The sequence below is a fragment of the Dermacentor andersoni genome, chromosome 4, assembly GCF_023375885.2.
Source record: "Dermacentor andersoni chromosome 4, qqDerAnde1_hic_scaffold, whole genome shotgun sequence".
NCBI classification, from domain to species: Eukaryota; Metazoa; Arthropoda; class Arachnida; order Ixodida; family Ixodidae; genus Dermacentor; species Dermacentor andersoni.
In genome coordinates, this window is record NC_092817.1 from 174,264,375 (window position 1) to 174,290,491 (window position 26,117).

Genomic DNA, 26,117 nt, shown 5'->3' on the forward strand with positions numbered 1-26,117 from the left:
TTTGCAAATTTCATCGAAGAGTCTTAATGCATGTTTAGGTTACGCTAGCAACTCAGTGAGAACGCTTGTATTAACTGCCAACTTTATGAATCCTAAGGACTGCTTTGAGGCAACATTGAATGTCCTTGATGACGGCTGTCCGTTAACTGTCAGAAAAGTGATTGGGCAGCGAAACAATTCAACACACAAGGCGGAGCTCTCAAAGCTTCATTACCTCCCTTAACGAGCAGTGGAATTGTGTCTGATTATTTACGTGTATCTTTTTATATTTCTCTGGTTTCTATATTTGGTTTTGTTGTAGTGTAGTGTCCATTTGCCAATTTGTTCTTGAATTTTTAGGTGTGCTGTCCGGTGCGTAGTGCTTGTACGAATGGTCTTAACCCTTCTTCTACAACCGTTTTCGATTCTAGCAAGTCGATGCCAAAATGCTCGTCAATGTATGTTTTCTCATTTCACCGTTTCCTTGCATCATTTCTCTCTGATAATATGACAAAGGTATTTTGTGGAGGAGCCAATCAGTTCAATTGCCTTTGTGGTCACAAGTCTAGAATTTATCTATAGGAACCGGTAGAAGTTGGTCATTCTTCCACAAAGGCGATATTGTCTGTTCTCTTTGTTGTTCCCTCAAGCGGTCGTAAAGCACTTATGAAAAGTTAGTCACACTTGTTCTACAATTAGCAGTCCATAAATTATACAGGTTGTCCCTCTGATGATAAGATTTCTTGGGAATATCCCGGCCACTCGCCCACTTCTTCCCCAGCTTCATGACTTCACGACCTTCATCAACGTCATCTTGCACGTATTTCTTAAACATTATAGGCATCAGCTGGTAACAGTACTCGTCCCTCTTGTCCCAGTCGACAAGTGATAGAGTCAGCGCCTTCTGTTTTCTTTGTGCACGATGTCATCCTCACAGCTCACTGTATGAAATGCAGGTTTTCCTGTCCTCGATGAATATTGTCACGTTGTAGTATCGGTGAAGAACCACATAGTAGTGAAAACTGCGAGTCACAAAAGTAACTTCCTGTTGGGTGAACTTGAACCCGGAATAACAAGTGATACTTAAAGCACAACTATAGCAGCGAGCAAAGTCGTCGACCGTCGAAAACCTAATCTCCGGCTGGAAAGCCTCCGCTATTTATACATGAGTCACTGTACAATAATTCCAGCGTAATCGCTGACGCTCGCGCAGCTTCTAGAATATACACCACCGTTAGCGTAGCACATGCTATCTGATTATAAACAAGATTATTTTGCTATAGGATCGGCGAGAACACTCGAGAAAGTTCCGATACGTGAAAGCGCGTCTTACGCCGAAAGATAACTTGCGACAATTGTTAGTCGGTGATAAGCGGTCTCCGGAAAACCATGAACAATGTGCATATATCAATACCTTTGGCTGCATTCGTTGACATGACTTCGGAGGAGGTAACGTAAACTCAAAGTAGCACCGTCAGTAGAAACAAGAGCCTGTCAGTACGCCATACCTCGTATGGAACTTGCCTTGACAAATTAGGTCACTGTGTGGCACGTTCCAAAAAGCGTTAATGACGTCATGAGCGGGTAATGGTCGTGTCGTCCTCTTCGCTGTTTGCGATTTTCGCGTTGTTCACATTAGCCTACGTCTTAACCTTTTGCGCAGAGAAGTGATATTATAAACGCGTGGGCCTTACGTTATCAGGTCAAGCACGATGTAGGCAGTAACCGCAGCATCGTGAGGCTTGTTTTTGTTTACGCATGGCTTGTCCTCTGAAGTAAACTTTGTTCATCGCCCGTCTGCCAATCCGATCGCAAAAGTTCATTATTCGTAAAATCAATTCTATATTCAACTTCTCTCACCAATGGTATCGCCTCTGTGCGCAGGGCTAGTGGGATGCGCTTATTTCGGGCTGTACTCGTGGAGAGTGCGCAGCACGCCTGAGGAGGACCCGTGGATCAGCGACGCAGAGTACGACTACATCGCCCTCGGACGGACAGCCAGGCCTCTGCCGCCACTGCAGGTGCGTGCTGCTGCTGCACACAATGGAAATGGTGGCGGGTAGAGCTGAATCTCTTCATCAACACATATGAGAATACAATCCGCCAAGCACCGAAACTTCGTCATAATACTTGGTGGCCTGGGCTAACTGTGAATTCTCGACACACCTAGACAATGAGTGCACAGCAAAATATTTGGTCTAGCTATGGAACAGAACTGAGAGAGGGTCGGTGTAAACTTTATTTTAAAATGTCCGGTACAGGTTCGCAATTTTTGGTCCTAGCATTTGAGGTGCTGAATCAGCTAGGCCATGGTACTGCGCAGTCAGGAAGGAATCCGCCACTCGCTGCTCAAAGGTGTCGCTGTACTGCGGACGGGTGCGAGTTTAACTAGGCTCGCCTATATAGCCCGAACAATCCTTGCGCTTTGTCGTCCTCGCCTGGTATGTCTTTTTCGTGGGTGCCAGTTGTAATCAACGCATTCTAAGTCAGAGAAAGAATAGCCTATCTTTTAGCTGTACGGAATGCCACAGAATGTGAGCATCGCCCGGGATAATAGCATCTACTACAGCTCTGACGCGCGCTCTTGCTTTTGCCTGGAGTGCACAGGTAGCAGAGGTACAAGCGTGCTCTCAGCCAGCTGCTCGGTAATTAAGGGCTCTGTAAGTTTGGAAAGTGGGTTATTGCCTTCTTGAATTACGGCGATCGCCTACGTGGTATTCGTGCAGTTACATGCTCGGTTGGAGAAAGCGAATTCCCCCGAACACTACGATATACTCCTGAAGCGCCCGATTTTTTCCCCTTTCTTTTCAGTTTGACCCACAGCTACTAAATACCACATTCACTCACGAAACTCCCATGCTCCAATCTGTGGAATCTGTACTGCAATCTGTGCTTAGGAATATGTCATATAATAGCAATGCACTAGTTATAGCGTTCTCACTCTACATGGACCGTTGTTCTGCACCGCAGGCCAAGGCTATGGAAGCAGGCAGCGCGGACCTACTGAACGCCAAGGACGGAGCGAAATGCGACACACCGTGGTTCCAACTGCTGACCTCTGTACCTCTGTGGGCGCTTACGGCGTCCCGGTTCGCCTGCCTCTGGGGACAGTTCACCGTGCTCACGAGCCTGCCCACCTACCTGTCCGCCGTACTACGCATGCCACTGGCCAAGGTGACTACACCATGATAGCACGATATGGGACCAACAAGCCATTCGCTTTAATCTTCATATGCACCCATAGAGCCCCATGTATACCTATAGAGCTTATAGTGTCATGTGTTACAGACGGATGGCCGGAAATATTTCCAAGTGAAGTAGCCCTAGAATCCTTAAACATTCAAAAATATGGCGTGAAGGCACATTAAGACTCAAGCTGCGATGAGTAAAGGCAGACTCCACTGCTGCTCTTAAATTTAATCACATGCTTGCTCCCATGCCGCACAATGCAGTGACTTGCGCACTTTGGCGGGTATTATGTGACGTGTGCGTGCATTCGGCTGGCATTTCTCAGTTCGTTTGTTTACCAATACAAGCCCCCCCCCCCCCCTCCCAAAAAAAAACACAGATTGCCGATCATCTTCTGTGGAAGGTTGCAAGCACTATGCATTTAATAAATACTAGAGAGAAAAATAAATTGAGCTGTATTAGTAAATTAGCTTCCTACCACTACCAGAAAACTCCCCTATTACCGTGTCAGTAGCCTTCAGTAAGTCAAAAATACGCATAACAGGTGACGTCACTTTCAGTTTTCGCAGCAGCTCACAGTGACGCGAGAGACTTTGACTACATCTAGTCGAGCCTAGCTCATTTTTTAGCGGCAAAGATACGAACGGCATTGTATTCTAAATGAGCCGAATAATCAGTAAGTTCCGAGAACTTTCACTGAGCCACGGCGACCCAAATACGAAAAATATACTTCGAATTCCGCGTCGTCCCACAGACGTACCGAAAATGGGGTTTAGAAACGAGATTAAAAAAAATTGAAGTTTGACCACCATTTTCTCTGGTAATAATCAGTCAATTACCGCGAAACCAACAAAAACAGAACTCGGAATGAATGCTTAATGAGTCCAAACTCATTTAGATATTTATCTTTCGTTTTCCTTTAGGATCAGCCTTAGAAGCGCAGAATTGTCAATTTAGCGGTTTTTTGGGCTTGATTTAGCGGTTATTTTCGCTGTCTAGAGGGCCATTGTCTTGCGGGTTGCGGCCTTCATGTAATGTAGTCTTCGTTTAGAGCGCCATTTTTAGGCGCCCGTTCCTGCGGCGAGAATCTACGTCGGCATCCCTCGTCACCGGGCGAACGACCACAGCGAAGGACGACAGACGGCGTTAGCAAAGAGAGCGCGATGCGGAAGAGGAAGGAAGAGGGTGCAGTAGAACCACGAGGCGGAAAGCGGAGAAGGAGGCTGTGGCGAAAGTGCGAGAAGAAAAGTATTCCCGCGCAATACGGGCTCTGCTGCGACGAAGGCTAGGATATGTGCCAGAGTAGCGCGTCAGACATATGGAAGCAAAGCGCTGCATGAGCGCTGTCTGCAGCGGCTGCTGTGAATGAAGCCCACGCGTCCTCCACGCGTGGGGGACGTGTGGGGGCCTCTAGACAACAATCAGAATCACGTTCGAGAAGAACAAGAAAAAACTTTATTAAAAAGAATGGTCCAGCAGTTGTTGTGGTGGCCTCAGGTGGCGGCTCGAAGTCCGTAACGCAAAAGTTAGACGCAGCTCTATCCGTGTTTTCATTTCGCGATATATAAGCGTCCCCCACGCGTGGGGAATGCGTGGGGACCTCTCGCGATCTCCCAATTAGAGAGGCATGTCGTGCCACACTTCGCTCCGTTTGCGGGGTGCCGCATGAGACAGGTTGTCCGCACCAGCCTATATATCGCGAAATGAAAACGCGTATAGAGCTGCGTCTAAATTTTGCGTTAGGGACTTCGAGCCGCCACCTGAGGCCACCACAACAAAAACTGCCGGACCATTCTTTTCAATAAAGTTTCTTCTTGTTCTTGTTGAACGTGATTCTGATTGTTGTGTACACTTAACGAATTTTGGGTGCTCGTATCGCGAGTTTTAGAGTTTTCTAGAGTCTCGACTATAATGTGTGTGTGTTTTTTTTATTTCTAGTTGGCAACACTGTTCGTGCAACCAAAACCTTCTGTCTATTTAATTTTTTCTTCGCTTGGTATCTTGCTCACTCCTCTACTTCGCAGAGCGGCCTGATCAACGCGGCCATGTTCGGGGCCCAAAGTGTGGGCATGCTGGCAGGGGGCCTGCTAAGCGACCGCCTGCGGAGGAAAGGGCGCCTCTCCACCACGCTTATTAGAAAACTCTTCCAGACTGCAGGTAAAGACTCATCCTTTGCAGAACGTGCATTGTTAGGCCGTCTTGACGATAAACAATTGCACACTAGGAAAAAGGTTTGTTGGGAATCTACCTTCTTATTTGGCGAACTTGCGCGCAGAAAGACCAGTAAACATCAAATCGTTTTTATGTCGGCGAGCACAGTCGTCGAAACTGATCCCACGGGCCAAGTCTGTACGCTATTTATGCATGCACCGAAGTACATTCCAGAGTGATCGCTGGTACTCGCGTGCATTCTAGAATGGACAACATTGTTTGCTTTGAGAGCGCAATCCGAATTGACGAGTCTGTTTCGCTGTAGAATCGGCGGCAACATCCAGGTAGTTTCGAATGCAGCATAGGCGCGTCTTGCGCCTATGTGATAACTTGACAACAGTGACAATCCGGTAATAGAGTGTGCCCCGCAAAACACACACACACACTCACGCACACACACACATAGAATGCACGCGCGGTGTAAAATGCGGAGCCATTCCTTCCAATCCACTGACGGCGTTTTTGAAACTAACATCATCATTTATTTTTATTTATTAGTATGCCCTCATGACTCAGAGCGCCTTACAGAGGGGGTGGGTACAATGTAAATACAAAAGGAAACAATAACAGGGAGTCCGAGGAAAAACATTAGTTCGCAGCTACACCAGAAAGTGTTGCGTAACTGCAGGCTTGAACGACGCTTACGACCCCTCAATTTTGAACCCTCCAGGCGTCAACGCGCCACCTGCTCGTTAGCAACCACTCGCCGATATACGCTTCGACTCTGTGCCGAGTAGCCCTTCAATTAGCCAGAGTCTGTTTGAATAGTGCTGGCACCCAAGCGAACCGAGCGAGCACGCTGGCGCAACGCAAGCCTTTTTTCCGCCTAATCAAACACAATCTCATCTCCCTGCTACTAACAGTAGTGTTCGGCTTAGAGTCGCGGTAAACTTTCAGTAGAGGTATTTATTTATATGAGACGGCACATGTGAGTCACCATCATGAGTCAAAGCCCAGGCTTTGTGGCCTAGCTGTCACTGTTCTGGTTTAGCAGAGCATCACGTTACAGGAAACATCAAGATCGAGCGGATCGGAAAAAGGCTGTACGCTTCATTGTCTGCTTCCAGTGTCTGTCAAACGTATTTATTTATTTATTTACTTATTTATTTATTTATTTATTCGTTTGTTTATGTTCAATAACCTAGAGACCGCGACTAACGAGTTTTACAAGACGTGCGGCGCAATTATATGAAGAAAATGCCTTCAATCACCTTGAATGACCAGAAAACCATTCAATTGTCGCATGTTCTCTGTTTTTACGACTTTTGAACGCGTTTTGTAAAACGTCCTGTGTTGGTAGAATAAACTATGGAGCACATGCGTGACGTCTGAGCTAGTGCACGTAAACAAGGGTTCAATTTCGCGGATATAGTAATTACAAATGCTTTAAATTTTGATGCCACTATTAAGAGGCTTCGAAGTACACGGCCGTTATTCGGCTGCTAAGTGCTGTGCTAAGTGCTAAGTGGGCTGGACCCGGAGGATTTGCTTTCGCGTGTATTAAGGCAAATTTAAGGTTTCTAATAAGTGTGTAAGCGGTGTGTAATAAGTGTGTAAAAGCGTTACCTCCTGGAGCTTTTTCTTAAGGTGCTCATGGATCAACATTGTTAATAGCATTTCCGTGAAATATGGATGTTTGCGAGTGCGTTGACGCATTTTAGTGTGCAGGCTCTAGAGGGGTGCTTTCACTCTGGTTTTATCCTGCTTCAGCTTGACTATCGGACGCGTGCTTTTAAACCCGGTTAGCAGAGACTTCTGGATGATTCGTGTTAGCCAAAAATATCTTAAGATTATGCAGGTGATGAGGGTAATCAAACTCGCTTATGCTGCTTCGTGTACTTTTGGCATAATATACCGAGCTATTAAATTGTATATAATAGCCAGGCGCATGACGTTACAAACACATCAAGGCTATAGGAAGATCACCAAGGGAAACGATTTTTAGAATGGGCCTTAGGTATGCATTCACACAATATTACGCTCGCAAGAGTAAGTTGCAAGAAGAGTCATTCAAGCGAAAGCAGCCGCCTAAATAAAATCATGTCTCACGAACGAATAGCTCTGTAATTCGCCTGTGGTACGTGCTCAAGGAGGGGGGAGGGGGGGGGAGGGCAAGATAGTTTGAAACTTAGACTTATTTGTTGAGTTACAGACCTTATCGCAATGTAATCGCGAACATAATGTAGTGAATGAACGCTGCTAGCTTCTTATCAAACACTTCCTAAGAGCTTACATTCTGATAAATTTCCTCCTGATTCAGCTTGGATCTGAAAACACTAACCCGAAGACTAAATATAACGTTGTATTTATTATTAGTGAGCTTTTTCCTCTTAGCTTCAGGACACAGTTTGCGAATTGTGGGCCGATTTGCGCTGCTTTCTTTTTTTTAAAGAATACACACTGAATTATGTGTTGTTCAGGGAACTTCCTAAAGCCATGTTGCCAAAGATGCCTTTGTCGCTTCTTTTTTTAAAGCATTTCCATATTCACTCTTTTCGTCATTTGATGTTGAAACGAAGTTAAGCTTCTAATTTTCTGCTAGAACACTCTTTCCCCCATAAAGTGTAGACATAACGTGTCCTTGTTCGACGCGACGCCTGCTGCAGCCCTGACTGGTTCGGGTCTTCTGCTGGCGCTGGTGCCGTGGGCTGGGTGCAACCATGCGCCGGTCGCCTGCCTCCTGGTGCTGGCCATGGGAGTCTACGGATTGGCCGCAGGCGGAGCCACGCCTGCACTCGTAGACATGGCGCCCGCACACGCCGGTAGGTGTACTCTTCGTGCGTCTGGCACTCGGGGTACAGCAATAACCACGCTGTCTACTACAGCGCCCGCCATGTCTGTGCCCATTCCTCGGCAGCGCACGGCTCATGCAGTGGTGCAACAAGCTGTTCAGAAAAAAAAAAAGAACGATTTTGTGCCCAAATCAATGCACGCAATATCAGCGTTAAGCGTTAGCAGTAAAGATGTTCAACTGGCGGCCAATTTGCAATTCTATATTACAACCAAATACCAGCTCTAATATTTCTTTTAATACATACTCATCTGAAATCTGCGTAATGACAGCCCATCGCCCCTCTACACACACACACACGCACACACGCACATGCACACACACACACACACACACACATTCATTTCTTTTTTTTTCGTGTGGCGGCATTTGAATGCAGTGCGACGTAGCTTGTTGGACGATTGCAACATCTCAATCGTGCTCTTCGGAATTTATATCACGAATAGTGAGACTAAAGCATAAAACTTTTTTCATGCGAAATGAACATTTTTACTTTCGTTTTATTTGGCGGGAGTGGAGGACTGGAAATCACGCATGTAGTTTTTGCACTGTACTAAGGGTTGGCATCCTTCCTAACAGAACATTTAGCCTATAGATAAGACAGCAAATACATCTCATAAGTTAATATTTTTTACCGCTCTTTTGCGTGTAACGAAGGCGGCGTTCGTTATGAAACACTTTTTGAAGATATTTCTGAAACACGTGACCCACCAACAGCGCCTAAGTAATTTTATGGCACACCCGTCACCGTGCACCGTTTAATCTGTCGTAAGGTGCTCGATGCAACAGCTCAGTGTGCACAAGTGCTGAAGACGTAGTTATATGCAACAGACAACAGTTCATTGGAGACTAGCCAAGGGCAATTCTTATTGCCGTGCCTGACAACAGATCTCGACATCATTTGCCGCATGCATTTATGTGCAGCCTGACTGCCGTAACCACAGATAACAAGCTTATCGTCTGTCTCTGCATAGCTAGCAAACTTTTACGACTGTACAAACCAGCTTGCTCAGCGAAGCCGTGCACTGGTCACACTGATCAATCCTCTTCAGGGCTCCCTCCAAAAGAAATCCGCCTATGTGAAACGGAATGGCCACCACCGAGTCATCTCTCAGTCCTATTTAGTCTGTGCATACATTTTATTTGCATGGCTTCCGATAAGATATCAGCCTTGAAGTCGTTGATGTGTGAAAGAACGGACGTACACGCTCCAGCTTCAGGGCGCACTTCGTTTGAAAGGCATTGGTTACGGGCTTCCTCAGCCGGACCACTTGAAGCAGGTTTTACAGACAATCATGCATCAGCAACTGTGAGGAAAAACCTATAACTTTCAGTGTTTAACGGAATAGCTCGCCAACGAAAAACGACAACTGCGGCAGTCGGCAAGCCAGACTGCGATAGTTTTCATTGGGAAGTACTTCCCTTGTTCATTTCCTGAATGGCTTCTGGAGTCAGGCGCAGTGTGTCCAAAGCCACCTGTTTTTCCATGTCTTAGAAACTGAGCACGACTGAAGGGTTTCATAAGTACCACTTTCAATAAGTACTAAGAAAGAACCACGTTGAGATTTCTTGTTCCACCTCTAGTACTTCCACCTTTCATTGGTTAGCACATGTCCCTCTTGATTTGCACCACCCACCAGAGCCTTCCTTTCGGCCTTTTTTGGAAAACGGAAACGCATTTCAGCCATTCCTGATGAACTAGTTGATGAACTGGTGCACGCTCCATCAAGGCATCTTTCTCGGACGCCAGAGACCGACTGACTGTGAGAATGGAATGGAAAAACTTTATTTCTCTATATCTCAGAGAGATTGGCGGTGGGCCGGTGTCCATGTTTTGAGTCCTGGCCGCTTCACAAGGTCGGCGCCCCTATTCCAGGGCACCGCTGAGTCTTGCTGCCTCGCAGGCGTGCTGCACAATTGCCCGTTGGGCTGCGAGCTCGCTGCTGGTGAGCAGACCCTCCCATTGTTCCGCACTTGGGTTATTTACTTTATGGAATGCGAAATTACGCTTGCATTCCCACGTGATGTGGTATAACGTGGGGGTTGTTCCGCACCACGGACATGTATCCCTGTACTGGGTAGGGAACATTTTGTGTAATGTGTGCAGGTTGAAGAACGTACCTGCTTGCAGTCTTCGCCAGCTTACTGCCTCATGTTGTGTGAGCGATGGAGGTGGGGGGTATTTAAGTCTCCTTCCTCTGTAGTAGTTAAGTATTTCTGCATACGTCGGCTCCACCGTTAAGGGGGCCTCTAGGGTTTCCGACTGCCCTGCTCGGTGCGTGAGTTCGCGAACTAGGCGGTCCACCCTTGAGTTGCCCTCTATCCCGGGTGTGCCGGTATCCAGAAGATCCTATGTTTTATCTTTTTGTTAGGAGGCTCTGTTTTGAGGAGGATTCTCAGTGCTTCCTTACTAACTCTGCCTTGTGTGTAGTTCCTGCATGTTGCTTTGGAGTCCGATAGAATTATCAGAGATTTGTTCCTGCGGTAACCATCAACCGCCGCTAGAGCTACGGCGACTTCCTCCCCCTCCGTTACCGTGCAGTTTCTCAGGGTCGCGCAGCTAATTGGTTCTCCCGTGTGGTTTACCACTGCTGCCGCGACTCTAAACATTCTAGTGTTGCGGTCCCATGGGTATACGGCCGCGTCTGTGTATACTGTGTTTTCTAGTGCGGCTAGGTTTCGTTCCACGAAATCTGCTCGTGCCTGCCTTCTGGCGGCGTGGAGATTCGGGTCCATGTTTCTCGGTAGGGGGCTAACCTCCAGTGTCTGGCGAACGCTGTCTGGGATGCTAGCAGCCCGATCCTCTATTCCGTCTGTGTTATGCCCTATTCTTTTTAGGAGCTTGCGGCCGGTGGCAGTCTGCTGGAGCCTGGCGATCTGTGCAATGAGCTGCGCTTCCGCGAGTTCTTCGAAAGTGTTGCTTAGGCCCATCTGTAACAGCTTATCGTTGGGCGTGTTTCTAGGCAGATGTAGCGCCGTCTTATCCGCTTTCCTTAGTAGCGTTTCCGTCTGTTCTTTTTCGTGCTTGGTCATGTTGTGGTACGGGAGCGAGTACGTGACTCTGCTGACCACTAGGCTTCTGACCAGCTTGATTGTGTCTTCTTCTCTCATTCCGCTTCTTCTTTGAGATACCCTCGTTATCATTCGGCTTACTTGTTCTGTCGATTTTTTTAGTAAGCTGATTGTGTGGCTGCATTTCTTGCTTCCTTGAATCCACATGCCTAGGACGCGTATCATGCTCCTTTCAGGTATGTTTTGTCCGTCTAGTTTTACCATTAGTTCTTCCTTGGTGGGGTTTCTTCCCACTCTCAGGATTCCTGATTTTTCGGTGGAGCACGCCAGGCCCCTTGCTCTGACGTATTCTTCCACGCACTCGGCCGCTTCCTGCAATTTTTCTTGCTTATGCCCCAGGGAGCCTCGATTGACCCAGACCGTGATGTCGTCAGCATATATTGCATCCTGGATGCCATCAATCTTGCTGAGTCGTCGAGCCAGTCCGATCATTGCGATGTTGAAGAGTATTGGTGAGATCACGGAGCCCTGCGGCGTGCCTTTGCGTGGGGTGGTAAAGATGTCACTTCGCAGATCCCCCAATCCCACCGTTGCCGTGCGTTTGGTCAGAAAGGCCCTCACGTAGTCGTGGATTCTCTTGCCGCAGTTGGCGAGGTTCAGTCCTTCCATGATGGCTTCGTGGCTAACGTTGTCGAAGGCCCCTTTGATATCTAGGGCCATGATAACGTTTTCGCCTGCTCTGGGTGACGTGTTTATGACTTCTTCTTTTATCTGTAGCAGGATGTCCTGTGTTGACAGGTTCGCCCGGAAGCCAAACATGCTGTGCGGATATAGCTCCTTGTCCTCCAGGTGGTGTTGGATTCTTCTGGTGACTATCCTTTCGTAGAGTTTACCGAGGCACGAGGTGAGGGAGATGGGCCTCAGGTTTTCAATCTGAAGCTTTTTGCCGGGTTTAGGTATCATCACCACGACAGCGTGCTTCCATTCCTTCGGTATCGTGCCCTGTGCCCACAGTGTGTTGAGGTATGCTGTGTGCTGATATATCGCCTCGTCGCTGAGGTTGCGTATTAGGGAGTTTCTGATCTTGTCGGCGCCCGCGGCTGTGTTTTTGGTTGTCGCTCTAATTGCCGCGTAAACTTCCTCTCTTGTAATCGGTCTGTCCATGTGGGGGTTCTCTGTCCCCAGATACTCCCCGTCGTAGCCTTTGAGATTGTCTTTGCCGTAACATTTTACACGCACTGCCTCCAACAGTTCCTCGTCGGAGCCTTCGGGCTGGTGGACCAGTTTCTGGATTGCTTTGCCGCTTTCTGTTTTCGTTTTGGTTGGGTTCATGAGGGCTTTTAGTATGCGCCACGTCTTGGCTGTGCTAAGCGTGCCGTTCAGTGAGCTGCAGAACTGCTGCCACCCTTGCCTGGCTAGCTGTGTTGCGTACTCTTCTGCCTTCTTAGTGATCTCTGCTATCTTCTTCTTGAGTTTCCTGTTTAGCTTTTGTCTTTTCCAGCGTTTTGTGAGCCCGCGTCTCGCCTCCCATAGCCCGAGTAGCCGCGGGTCCACCTCCGGTGTTTGTTCTGTTCTATCTATTTCCCGTGTGTAGAGTTCTTGTATCTGTTTTAGTTGTTGGCTCCATTCCTCTATCGAGGTATTTCCCTTTTTAGTTGTTCGCTGTGCTTACGGAAGGCGTGCCAATCTGTGATATGGGCTGTGCCGATTTTTCTTTTTACGTTCTTCGCTTCGATTGTAGTTTTCAGTACATAATGATCGCTGTCTAGGTTCTCTAGCAGGTTCTCCCACTCGGCCTGCTTTGCTCCTTGGGCAGGTGTCTGGGCTAACGCTATTACCCTGGCGCGTTGGCTGATTTTCGTCCGTTAAGAGGTCGCAGCCTGTGTTTTCTGCCGCAATGCATATTTGCTGCCCCTTCTTTTCGATTTTCTGGTATCCCCAGCTCGGGCTTTTAGCATTGAAATCCCCCGCAATTATTAGGGTGTTTGACTTGGCTAGCATGTTTGCTTCTGCAAAGAGTTTGCCGAAGTCGCCGTCTTTCTGCCTGGGGGGACTGTATAGATTGACTATAAATGTGCTTTAGCTTTGTGCTTCTTTTTGGGTATTATCTCGGTTATTATGTGTTCGATTTTCGTGTTCTCAATTCCTTTGTGTGCTATGGTGACTATCTTGTTGCTAATGAGGGTTGCGGTGCGTCCGCTCTGCCGGCACGTGTATCCTTTTAGGGTGGGTGTTGTATTAGTTTCTTGTAACATAATAATGTCTGGTGGTTTGTCTCTAGTGTTTATGTACTGCTGTAGGAGTCCCTGCTTTCGCCGGTATCCCCTACAGTTCCATTGCCATATTTCTAGTTTGTTTTGTCCTGCCATGATGTATTGTTGTTGTTACTTTGGCTTTCTGGTCCAAATCTTCTCTCGTTAAAGAGCCTGTCTCTGGCGTCATTAGTGGTTCTCTGTGTGTTTTGGTTTTTTACGTAACTGCGGAAGTTTTGCTCTTGCAAGGCTATTTTCTGTTGCATTTGTAACATTTGATTCTCCATTGTATGCATGAAGCTTTTTAGTTCGTTTCTAAGACTCTGTTCTTCTGATTGTTGTGTGGTCTGCTCTACTGGTGGGCTCGGCGTTCGCCTCGGTGAGTTCCCGCCTTGCCTCTGCAACTGCATTTCCCTTATTAGGTCGTCTATTCTCTTTTTTAGCTGCCGCGTTTCTTCTCGGCAGAGCTCAAGTTCGTTTTTGAGTGCTCTATTTTCCTCAGCTAGTTTCTTTTCGTTGTTTGTTTGGTTGTTTTGATCCGAGTGCGGAAACAATGATTTGGGAGGGCCTGCTCCCCAGCTCACCTGGACTCCGCCTTTCTTCTGTTGTTGTTGCTTCTGCTGCCCCGGGCTGCCGTTCTGCTTCCCCAGGGGTGGGAAGGACTCGTCCCTGGGTCCGCCACGGCTTCGACTCCGTCCTCGGCTCCGGCCCCTACTTCGGCTCCGCGACTGGTCCTCGTACCCGGCCCCGTTGTGGCTCTGGGATCGGCCCCTGTCGCCCTCCGAGCTGAACCATCTCGGGCGTCGCCATCGGCTCCGGCTCCGGCTCTGCCGCTGGCCTTTCTGAGGGGGTCGCCCTCGCAGCTCTCCGGCCGTCTTGAGTCGCAGCTTGCAATCTTTCGTGCCGGTTGCGTGATCGCCGTCGCAAACCAGGCACCTGAGTGTGCATTGGTGTCCTTCTGCCGGATTCTGCGTCCCGCATAGTCTGCAGGCCTTGGTCTCCGGGTACGGACAAACGTCCGATCGATGTCCTTGCTGGCAGCAAATGTAGCAAATCTGCCGCGTTGGACGGTACGGGTAGCACCACATCTCTCCTCCGCAGTATAGGACTTGCCTTGGGGTTATGGGGCCGTCGAAGGTGATGACGGCGGATTTTGATTTTCCCAGCATGCGGGCGCTGTGGATCGTGGCTCCTTGAGTCCGCACCCGTAGGTTGGCCTTGGGTTCCTCCGGCGATGTTCCGGGGTCTACGCCGTGAATTACCCCTCGTTGGGTGTCCTAGGGGACTGCCACGTAAGCGTTTACTTCATGGGTGCGTTCCCCGAACGTGAGATAAGTGATGCGTCTCACGTATTGGGCCGCTTCCTCGTTATCTGTGCTTACAATAATGATGTTCGAGCCGTTGCGAAGTCTGATAATCAAGTCTTCACCTTTACATTTCGAGTTGGTTGCCGCCACTACGGCCCGGGCGACTTGGTGGGTTTGCAGCGATCTCACAATGAGTCCTTTCGGTCTCAAAATTATCTTAAAGTCGTCTTTCGGGAGCGGAGGCAGCCTCAGTCTGGGCTGCCGCATCGTCTCCTTCTCGCACTGCTTTGACGCAGCTGGCGTGCCAGCTTTTATCGGAGTGTTGGCCAGGTTTTTTCCGCCGAGGTCCCCCTGAGCGGCCGGTGGAGAATTTCCGGGGTTGTTCCGTTCGTTTTCTCTATGGCGTTTCCTCTGGCGTTTACTCATGGCTAATTCCCAGTTTTGGTTTTCTTCGCGTTGTGGTCCGCGTTGTGGGTCTTGCATGGCGGCCTCCTCGTTGCCCCTGCCCGCTAAAAGCTCGGGTTCGGCGGCGTCGAGGTAATCTTCCTCCATTTCTTGAGCGTCTAATAAGTCCCTGGGTTGTCCATCCATTGTCCGTCTAGAATCGGGTCGGTTGTCGGGGCAGAGGTCCGTTCCAGGCTGCATCGTCCCACGGGACGAGGCCGGGGTGCCCACGAGCGCCCGTAGTCGTGCTAGGCACAACGAGGCTTAGCGCTCGCCCGACCACCTGGCAAATTCAAAGTCCGGTAAAAAAAACGAAAAATCGTCCCACCGTCTTGAATTCGGTGCCCTGGTGGTCCGCTTCTGGTCCTCTTTAGGCTCCAACCAAAATTTTGGAGGTCCAATGGGTCGAAAAGGTCCGGGTTGGTCAAAACTCGGCGGAGCCCATGCGACGCACGTCCGCACTGCACCGTCGTCGTCGTCTTCCTCCCCCTGACTGTGAGAACTTGTTGCAACACGCGCACCTGCCTGGCCGCAGTAAGCAGCACCTTAACGGTGGTGCTAAAACTCGTTGGCGGACGCGGCAACGACGACCCCTTCAAAGAATGTCTCCACCTTGCACGGAGCGGCGGGCGAAGAGGACATAGAAGCAGGCTATCTGTAACTGTACCACTACGCATCTAGCTGCTTTCGATAACTTCAATATCACTCTTTGCCGCTTCGAATAATTCAGCGCGATGCGCACCAATCTTGAAGAGCTTGTTATCCATTGCTTCGCTTCTGTCACGCCTCCTGCACAGGCTTCGTCTTTACACTGGCGTCTGCGGAGCGCTGATTGTAGTCTGCGGAGTACAATCAGCCTCTCTATATGGCTTTCATAGATTATGAAAAGACAATTGATTCAGTAGAGATACCAGCAGTCACAGAGGCATTATGTAATCAAGGAGTACACACCAGTTAGGTAAATATCTTGGAAAATATCTACAGAAATGCCACAGCTACCTTAATTCTACACAAGAAAAGTAGGAAGATACCTATAAAGTCCGACAAGGAGACAAGATCTCTCCAATGCTCTTCAACGTGTTCATGGAAGAAGTATTCAAGCTATTAAACTGGGAAGACTTAGAAGTAAGGACCAACGGTGAATATCTCAGCAACCTTCGGTTTTTCGATGACAGTGTTCTATTCAGCAACACTGCAGACAAGTTACAACAAATGATTGAGGACCTTAACAAAGAGAGTGTAAGAGCGGGGTTAAAGCTTAATATGCAGAAGACAAAGATATAGCTGGGCAAGGCAGCAAGAGCTTAGGATTGGCTGTCCGCCTATAGAGCCTGCGAAGGAGTACGTTTACCTAGGTCAATTAATCACAGGGAACACTGATCATGAGAAGGAAATTGAGAGACGAATAAAAATGGGTTGGATCGCATACGGCAGACATTGTCAGCTCCTGACTGGAAGCTTACCATTATCACTGAAAAGGAAGGTGTACACTCAGTGGACTTTACCGCGGCTGACATATCGGGCACAGGCTTGGAGACTGACAAAGAAGCTCGAGAACAAGTTAACGACCGCGCAAAGAGCGATCGAACGAAGAATGCTGGGCATAACGTTAAGAGGCAGAAAGAGAGCGTTTTGGATCAGAGAGAAAACAGGTATAGCCGATATTCTGACATTAAGAGAAAGAAATGGAGCTGGGCAGGTCATGTAATGCGTAGATTAGATAACCGTTAGACCATTAGGGTGACAGAATGGGTACCAAGAGAAGCGCAGTCGAGGACGGCAGAAGACTAGGTGGGGCCATGAAATTAGGAAATTCGCGGGCGCTAGTCGCGGACGCTAGTTGGTTGGCGCAGGACAGGGGAATTGGAGATCGCAGGGAGCGGCCTTCGTCCTGCAGTGGACATAAAAGATGATGATGATGATGATGATGATGATGCGGAGCGCTGTGAGCTGCTCGAACATCAATCCTCTCTTAGCGTTTCTTTAATCGCAGGCCCTTTGAATTACATCTTCAGAACGTAGATATGACAGAAATATATCAATGAAGATTTTTTCCATGTCCTTGCAGATTCTGACTACTTCTGTCCTCTACCCCCCCCCCCCCCCTCCCGCAGTTATATATATTTTGTACGCCTTCCCATTCGCTCATGACGGCCACTCTAAGTTCATGAAGTGATCGTGACGTCACGTTACATGTTCTACTATCAGGAGAACCCTGTTTCCTTGTACTTCCGAGCTTAAGCTAATGAATTATTTATTCACTGTTAACCTCACTTGGCCACGTAGGTGTGCTGTTTTGTCATTCACGTAAATCTTTACATTTAACGATGCCTTGTCGCCTATGCCGAAACAAGTGCTCACATTATGCCCACGGTGCCGTCACGTTGCAGGTATCTTGTACGGCATCGCGGGCACCGTATCCAACGTGTCAGGCTTTCTAGCTCCCATGGTCGTTGGCGTGGTCACTTCACCAATGGTAAGCATATCATCCTGTTTCTTTGTCAGCGGCAGTTGTTAAGCTTTAGTTTGGGACCAACTACGATTTGCCTATTCAGAAACACGTGAATTAATGCATAAATATTGTGATAAACCAAGTGCAGTACGGGTTTGAGCGCCATTTGTTTAGTTTAGATGAGAACTCCAATTCTGCCGAATGTAGAAAGTAGATTCTTGATTTATGACCAGATTTATTTTAAAAAAGCTATCGATAAATATCAAACAAATTCAACCGCCGATTTAACAACTAACAACTCCGTGACGGCATCAATAAGAGGGATGACAATTATGTGAACCTAATGTTTTATATTGTCGGAAGCGGACAAATTGTTACGTTGCTGATGTGGGTTTGGCATAAATCCGATTCTAGAATGATGCTATTAGGGCGGTGTATCGTTCAGAAATACCAAATTATGCAATTTTAGGTATTATGATGTCTTCTTTGATCGCTACGTAAACAAATGTTCGAGCTTCACGCAAAAGCTTTCTATTTTTGAGATTTCAGGGAAATTTACCGAAGACGTTTATGGCTAAAGTGAGGAACCTACTTCTGATATTTGGTACAGTTTAAGTTTTTAGAGCGGTTTAACAAGCCCCGTCAAGTTCGCTACACTGAATGCCAAGGGGAACAATTTTTTTTCTTTTTGTTCCCGTGCATACGTGCTACCGAGGTAATGCTAACTCTTAAAATGACATCGCAACAATTATTTTATGAAAGTTGCGGACTGCGTTTAAGAGACATCACTTCACAAAGAACATCCGCAAATAAGTATTTGAATGCGTTAAGCACGATGAAATTTATGAGTAATCAAAGATTACCCTTGAATCACCGCGCGATGATCGCGCTCCTTCCATAGCATGGAAGCTGCAGGTTACGAAAGGGTGATCCATGGATATTATACTGCTTAAGCCACTGTGCGTCGTCCTGGCCGAGAATAATAACTGTTTAGGCGTTATTGAATAGCGGCTCGGAGTCGGCTTATAGCTGATTTACTCGGACATATTATATGATCCCAAATGGAGCAGCAATGCTGAACCACCACTAAAACTCCCCGAGCTGACAGGAACACCGTAACCACGAAGCAAGGTGTTTGTAATACACATCTGAGCGATGGAAGGGAGTAAGCAAGTTCTAGTGCAACATGTTCGACAGTAGGGACGTCACGTCTCATTGTTATTTGACCCCCAAATACGCCGCTTCAACCGAAGGGCGTTATTTGTATTGCCCCAATGAGCTTCAAGTAATCGATAACTGCATGAATTTCGATCACGCCAAATGTATGCAAACCAAGAGCGTGGCTATAATTCTTGAGCGTTAGTCATCTAAAGGCGTACCAATTATGTGCCGAAGCTGTAATTCCCTCAAACTGTTATACAGCAAAATTTCGGAATTCCCGCGAATAATCCCCTGGCCATATCTTGCTGTACTGCGGTGCATTCAGCCCGTTTATTTTTCTGTTAAGACTTTCTCCAAAGGAGAAATAAGCATTAATTTGATTGATTGATTGATTGATTGTTTGATTGATTGATTGATTGATTGATTGATTGATTGATTGATTGATTGATTGATTGATTGATTGATCGAAACTAAATCTCTGAAACTAAGCTCGCCATAAACCATTCTGGTAGTTTACTCGGTTTTCATCGAGGATACCGTGCCATACTTGTATACACTGTCATAAGCGCAGCAAAACGTACCCCGTCGGAGTACGCACGGTCGCCGTGCACCCAGTATGCAACGCGCTGTTTTGCCTGTGCGCAGCCCACTCTGGACAACTGGGCCATGGTGTTCTACCTGACGTGCGGCATCTTCCTGCTGGGCGCGCTGGCCTTTCTGGTCTTCGGTTCGGCAGAGCTGCAGCCCTGGGCGCAGCCTTCGCCGCCCCCGGAGGCCGTCGCGACACACGCCGAGCACCAGCACGCCGACGGCGCACACCGCTTCGACCTCACCACCAGCTTCGCCGAGAGCTTCCACATGTTCTAAGAGAACGTCACTGGCGCTGACGCGAGCGGGCCAGTTGCATAGTTGCGCCAGGGGAAGCACCTCGCTATGCAGGCGACGGCGCTGCCCCCCGTTCACAACAGACGGCTATCGCGTTGCGACATCTGACCACCGCAGAAGTGGATAGGCACCACCGGCGCCAAGAGCACTGCCAACACATTTTCCATTTAAGCACCTCAACAACCTTACAATTTTCTCGATGTCGTCGGAGACTCGCGGTTTCATTATCGTCAAAGGCACACTACCGGTCGATACCAACTTCTTCTCGTTCTTTTTAGAATGACGCTTCAGCCGGAATATTCGGTGAACGGTGAAGTGACCGCAGCGTTACAGTCAAAATATTCTTCAAGCTAGTTTCGATACTTTTAGTTCTTCGCGTAATATTAGCAGTCGTATGATCACTGATTTAGCATGTGATGAGAAAGTACTGCTGCTGTTATCCACTGTGCCGTGATGAAGATGATAGATCAACTTCTGTTGATAGCTGTGACGGATGCACGTTCTGTTTGGCACTCGACATTACCGTAAGCCACCACAATTGCTGGCATCTGGGATCACTAAAGTACTGGTGCAAATTGTACGATTCGCACGCAGGCATCCAGGAGGAAATCCAATGGCAACTTGAAAGTGCCGCTTGCTGTGTGCCGTGCTCCGTACCCGACGGACCCAGCATGTGAAGAAATCCGTGTTGCATTAGGAGCGGTCATACGAGAGGGCATGAAACATGTCCTGGAGGACGTACCTACGTGGTTATTATTCGTGTCTTGTAGAAGTCTTCCAGGCTAGTGATGACGCGAAAAGCATCTGTCAATGAGCGTGCGCAGGAAGACCGTGAACACCGGAAGACAAAGCACGTGACAGTTTCGCACGCCCCGCGGTCGCAGCGCACGCAGAAGTTCGACTTCGACGTCCGTCGCTTGCTTGACGACGACCTTCTCGCTGCGTTGACGTTAACTGCTCGTTTCTTCCACCGACTTGTCCTTTTGTCTAACTTTAAAAACACTAGGGGACGCTCTCGCGCAAAATTCGACTTGAGTCCAACCAAGGTCTTTCATCGGCCACAGTTGCGTTCGAATGCCAAGATAGACTGGAGCTTTCCTCCGTATTTTAGCACCACTGTGGAGATCAATCGCGGTCGTCAAAGCTGCTCGTTGCCCCCCCCCCCCCCCCCCTCCGATGTGTTTGTCACCTCTGACATGTCCGAACCAATCACCTCATCTACTCACTCACTATCATCATACCGCGCATGCTATAATCGCCTTGGTGGTTAACTGACCGCCATGTGTTGACTTTATTTATGCTGACATTGGAATCTCCTCATTTAGCTTATTCCTTGTGCTTGTGGCGTTAGAGCCCGCCCAGCGGGCTGTCACACTCGAGCAAGGAACGTGAATCACACTAAAGTGTATTAAACGAAGTCTGGCAATTTTCCAAGAAATATTTTCGATCTATCTCGCCTGCTAGAGCAAATAACGTTGATGAAGCCTCTTGTGCCGCGCTTATTCCGTCACTGATCACGAAAATACTCGAGCATCATGTCTCATACTCTCAAATGTCACTTGTTCACATCTGTATTGTGCAGGCCTCTACTCACTTTTCCTTCATGTAGCAATCATTACAACTTACTTTGTTCTCCCTATTCGAGGGGCTTATGTATTCCGTATTTCTTGTTCGTTTGTTTGTTTGTGGCGCCTCTAAGCCGAACGTCGACAATAAGCGTATGTGCAATAAAACATTCATTCAAATGCTATGACCTTATTCTTTGTTTGAATTAATAACGCGGTTTCTAAATATACAAAGTACGAAGCATAGTGACGTGCCCAAACGGATTTCGCAATTTGCCAAATTTAGCCTGTCGCAGCAAGCCCGCTTCCCGTGAAAAGCGACCGAAGCAACGCGAAGTAGAAGATAGACATCTAACAGCGAAATGCCGGAAGTGGCAATCGCGACACGATTCTCTATTCCTGACGCGTTCAAACGTTCCTTGTGGAAGCGAGGAAAACGCGCGCGCGTGTGGAAAGCCATCTGGGGAAAACGCCGCGGGACACTCGAGGAACTCTTCATGTCATTGAATATGACGTTAGTTGGCGGCACCATATAGAACAAAACGGTTGGTGAGGAGCTGGGATGGCGAAATGAATATATATTGAGTAATCACACATCCAAAAAAGAAAAACCAAAAAGTCAGTACAGGAGCTGGTCCTCTTTCTTCCGCGTGTCCTCTCTTTTTATTGAGTTGATATGCACCAATTCAACACGCTCATTTCCTTTTCAAATTCTAGTGCTGTTAAAACACGACATTACAAAGGTACTCTGCAATAAGGTGAAAGTTATCGGCGCATGCAGCCCGTAAGGGCTGTTCCCCTCTAGAAATTATAATTTCGAATACACCCGTCGCCACCAATCTCCCAGAACGAGTGAAAAAAAAAAAAAACACGCTTCCAGCAAATAAAGAGTGTTTTCTCACAAAACGTTTGTAGGTCAGGTAAGTGTGAAGCGAGTGCTTTACTACCGACAACCGTGGCTGGCAGACCTGTACCACACGTGCCGTTTGCTACGTAAAGCACTGACGTAACTCTTGTGGGTCAGTTGCTTGATGGCTCAGTGGCAAGCTTCATCGCGTATGACACTTACTCTGCTGCCAATTAAATCACAACGCTTGTATCTGCACTCTCCATTCTATACTGCCCTCCTTCTCCCAGGTTATTTCTTCCCCAATTTCTCATCCCCAGCATATAGGTGAATATACTCTGGCTAACCACTCTGCTTCTCATGAAAGAGCTTCCTGTCTCTCTCTCCCTCGGTCTGCAGCGATGAACCGCTATATGGCCGTAGGAGCGGTTTGCCTCCCCGCATTCTAGATGACAGTACCGACATTGCCGAAGTGAAGCGTGCGGGCGCGTTTCGATGTAGAAAGCTCGCATGTGCATCTTTTTTTAATAATGGCAAAAGCCCTGTGCGTAAACTAAGCTAGATTGGATTTTCGCCGCCATCGTGAAGGATAGACTTGCGTGCGAGCTCAGTACACGCATTGAAGCAGGCGTGGGTCGCGCGTGCTCGGATGCGTGTTACATTGAGTTTGCTGTGTTGTTCTCACGTAGACATATCGTGCTCGCGGTATATCCCGGCCGTGCGAACACAAGCCGGGTTTCCCCGCAAAGCGATATTGGCGTGTCCCGACATTTGCATAGGAACACGTCGCTCGCTACTACACAGTGAAAATGGACACCGGGAGCGGCGACGGCCTTGACTGCCGCAGCTACAACTCCTTCGTCGAGTCTAAGGTCATGCCGGAGTCCATCAGAGTGAGCTACACCGAAAAGAAGGGGGCAAATTAGGAAGCGCGCGCTCCATGCTGTGATGCCTTATGTAGCGGTGTAGCCACCCTGCACGGTCATCTAGAACGATCGAGACAGAGGTGCGGCCTCGCATTTTTAGGGGGTATTCGGCCATGCGAATGGCTTAAGCTTGTCGCAGCCACCGCTGTCCAGAATGTAATCCTCGTCTCAAGAAACGTGACTGCTGCCACCTACGCAAAGTAAATGACGCAGCGTATTAGAACGGTGCTGTATGTTATGAGTGTAAAAATTGATGACTAACCATTTGTGCGCTGCACGCTGTACTTTAAACGTACTCACTGACCGGCGAATGAAGACTATTGCAATTGCTTGTTGCAGTTCACATTCGTATTAACAGATTGAAATTCAACAAGACCTAATAATCAAATAAATAATATTGATGGCAGCAGAGCTGTATATCAACTTAGTTTATTATATGGCGCCTGTGCGCCTGTTTTTAAAGTACAATAAATTCAGTTGATGTCAAAGTCGAAGTATTAATTCCAACATAACAAGGTAAATGCATTGTTGAGGACGGCAGGTAAAAAGCTGTCAGAAGGCTTGACCGGCCCTGCATCCTATACACTTGGCAAAGCACTCGTAACAAAACACAAAAAAAGATAACAGAACCCCGTAAACAAATCAATGTAAGGTTTCCAAATCAGTTTTAAGAGCTAAGTGATTTCAAAAAAATATTGAAGGAGAAATATGAGACATTTCATATAACAACTCCGAAATGTAAGAACATAGACAAGCCCTAAATTCTGGAGAGTTCGCTTTTCGAATATCAGTGTCCATTTCATTTATATAATTTCATAAGCTCGGTAAATATTTTCAATTATCTCTTTGCTATGATTTGTCCTATGTCTTACAACTTTCCGTATTTTTGTACGGCATGTGGTGTAGTCAGGCGCATTGTAATGCATGTGAAGCGGTCATCCTGCCTATTTCGCTCTATTGTGTGCGTATCTTCAATTGTTGCTGCAAATATTATTATTGTTATTATTATTATTATTATTATTATTATTAAACATGAAAACGCACATACACACACAGAAGAGGGAGATAGGGAAGGAGCAGGCTGGCAACTGCGACCGAGAGGGGCACAGAGCCTGCGTACTCTTAGGAAAGGATAGAAAAGGAAGTTGAAAATGAGGAGCAGGGAAGTAAAGGAGAAACAGCGAGATGGGGGGAAAGGCCACAAAGACGAAAGTAAAGCAAGGCATAGAGGGAGCAATTAGGAACAGAACATGCACACAAGAAAATAAAAAGAAATCACTCGTGCCGGTCGAACTAATCATGCGAGTTCCAGCAACCAACTATCCCGCCTGACCACCTTTGTAGCTCTTGCAATTGTGCGACATGATGGCGTACAGTAAGCATGGTCACAATGGGGCCGTGCCTGACTCACTGAGAAGCTCTGTGCCTTGCAGTACATTACAAACCCACACTCACTGGATACAATGCCTACAGAGACAAGTGCGACACCACCAAAGCACCACTAACTGCCACACTTGTGTCCAAACAAACCCCAGTGATCGAGCATACGCTCGACAGTTCCCATATTCCGCATGTGCTGTTAAAAATTTTACCCAGGAATCAATATTATTAAAAATAAATTATGGCGTTTTACGCGCCAAAATCACTTTTTGATTATGAGGCACGCCATAGTGGGGGACACCGGAAGTTTGGACCACCTGGGGTTCTTTAACGTGCATCTAAATCAAAGTACACGAGGGTTTAGCATTTCGCCCCCATCCAAATGCGGCCGCCGTGGCCGGGAATCGATATCAAGCCAGCTTGCTTCTACCTAATATATACAGTGAACCTAAATGACGAAGAGACGAATTCGGACATCTTTTATTCGGCCGCCAGAAAACAAGACAAAAATTCATTACTCTGGGAGATTTCAATGCGTCCAACTCATCCCGGGCGTACCAAACAGAAGCTACAAGACGCCGCCGTATACCCCACGCCATAAGCCTTCATCGATTCACTCTGCTGACAGAACCTGCCACATCAACCAGAATTGGGAACAGCGTATGCAGGGATACGTGCACCGACCTAACAATGCTCAAGGAGTTTACTCAATGTAGCTGGAACAACCTAATGGAGAACCTGGGCAGTGACCACAGCATTCTAACCACAGAAGTCCAATTGGGTTCATACGCGCCCCCAGAACGTGCAATTAAAATAACGAACATGGACGCTTTTCGGCGCAACGGAATCAAGTCTCATCAACACGACACGCTATCTCTACACGAGTGGACAAAACAGCTTCAAGCAGATTTTAAAGCTACCACCAAGAAACTCGCTGCAAGAACATAGACACTGTATGTGAACGGAGATCTGCTCCACCTCTGGGATGCTCGAAGAGTCCTGACCAAACGATGGAAGGGGCAGCGGCACAACCGTAGGCTGAAACAAAGAATCGCCCAGCAGAAGCGGAAGAATACCCCACCAACCTCACTAGTAATCATTGGCACAACGTCTGCGACCGCCTTACTTGCACACTAAGTACATCCAAAACGTTGTCCCTCCTCAGACCACTACTTAACACAACGCACACAAAAGCGCACACAACCAACACCGTCTGAGCTATCATCCACAAAGAACGAATGGGTGATGGCGCTCTCCTCCAAACACTGACACAGAGATACATTGCTGCAGGTCACCGTTCATAGTACAAAGGCTATACACTCCAGGAAACAACAAAATTAAACAGCGATATTACAGAGACAGAAGTGAGCGCAGTCTTACACATCATATAACAGAGCAGATGGCATTCACCACGCACTGCTACACAATCTCGACGATCAGGTCGTATGGCAACTCACTGCATACCATAAAGACAATTGGATTAACGGAGCGCTTCCCTAGGAATGACGACACGCCGTTATTACCGTAATTACGAATCCGGGAAACCATTGTTTCTCCAAAATCACCGACCCATTTCCCTGACTTCGTGCATCGCCGAACTCTTCCAGTACGTAGTTCTTATGCACTTCCAGCCTGACCTCGAAGTGAACCAATCCTTCCCCAATACCTTATTCTGGTATTGACCAGGCCTGTCTGCGCAGGACATACTCCTACAAC

General features: G+C 47.7%; 1 protein-coding gene across 1 annotated transcript in view; it reads left to right on the forward strand.

The window, feature by feature from the left end:
* The window catches only part of LOC126530673 (sialin-like), an 80,825-nt gene extending 59,392 nt beyond the window's left edge, over positions 1-21,433 (forward strand). The window contains exons 5-10 of the mRNA XM_050177936.3: positions 1,864-2,000; positions 2,950-3,153; positions 5,193-5,325; positions 7,986-8,141; positions 17,576-17,661; positions 19,444-21,433. Coding sequence (XP_050033893.2) covers positions 1,864-2,000; positions 2,950-3,153; positions 5,193-5,325; positions 7,986-8,141; positions 17,576-17,661; positions 19,444-19,665 — 938 coding nt within the window. The 3' untranslated portion in view covers positions 19,666-21,433. The remainder of the gene's footprint in view (positions 1-1,863; positions 2,001-2,949; positions 3,154-5,192; positions 5,326-7,985; positions 8,142-17,575; positions 17,662-19,443) is intronic.
* The last annotated feature ends 4,684 nt before the right edge of the window (positions 21,434-26,117 follow it).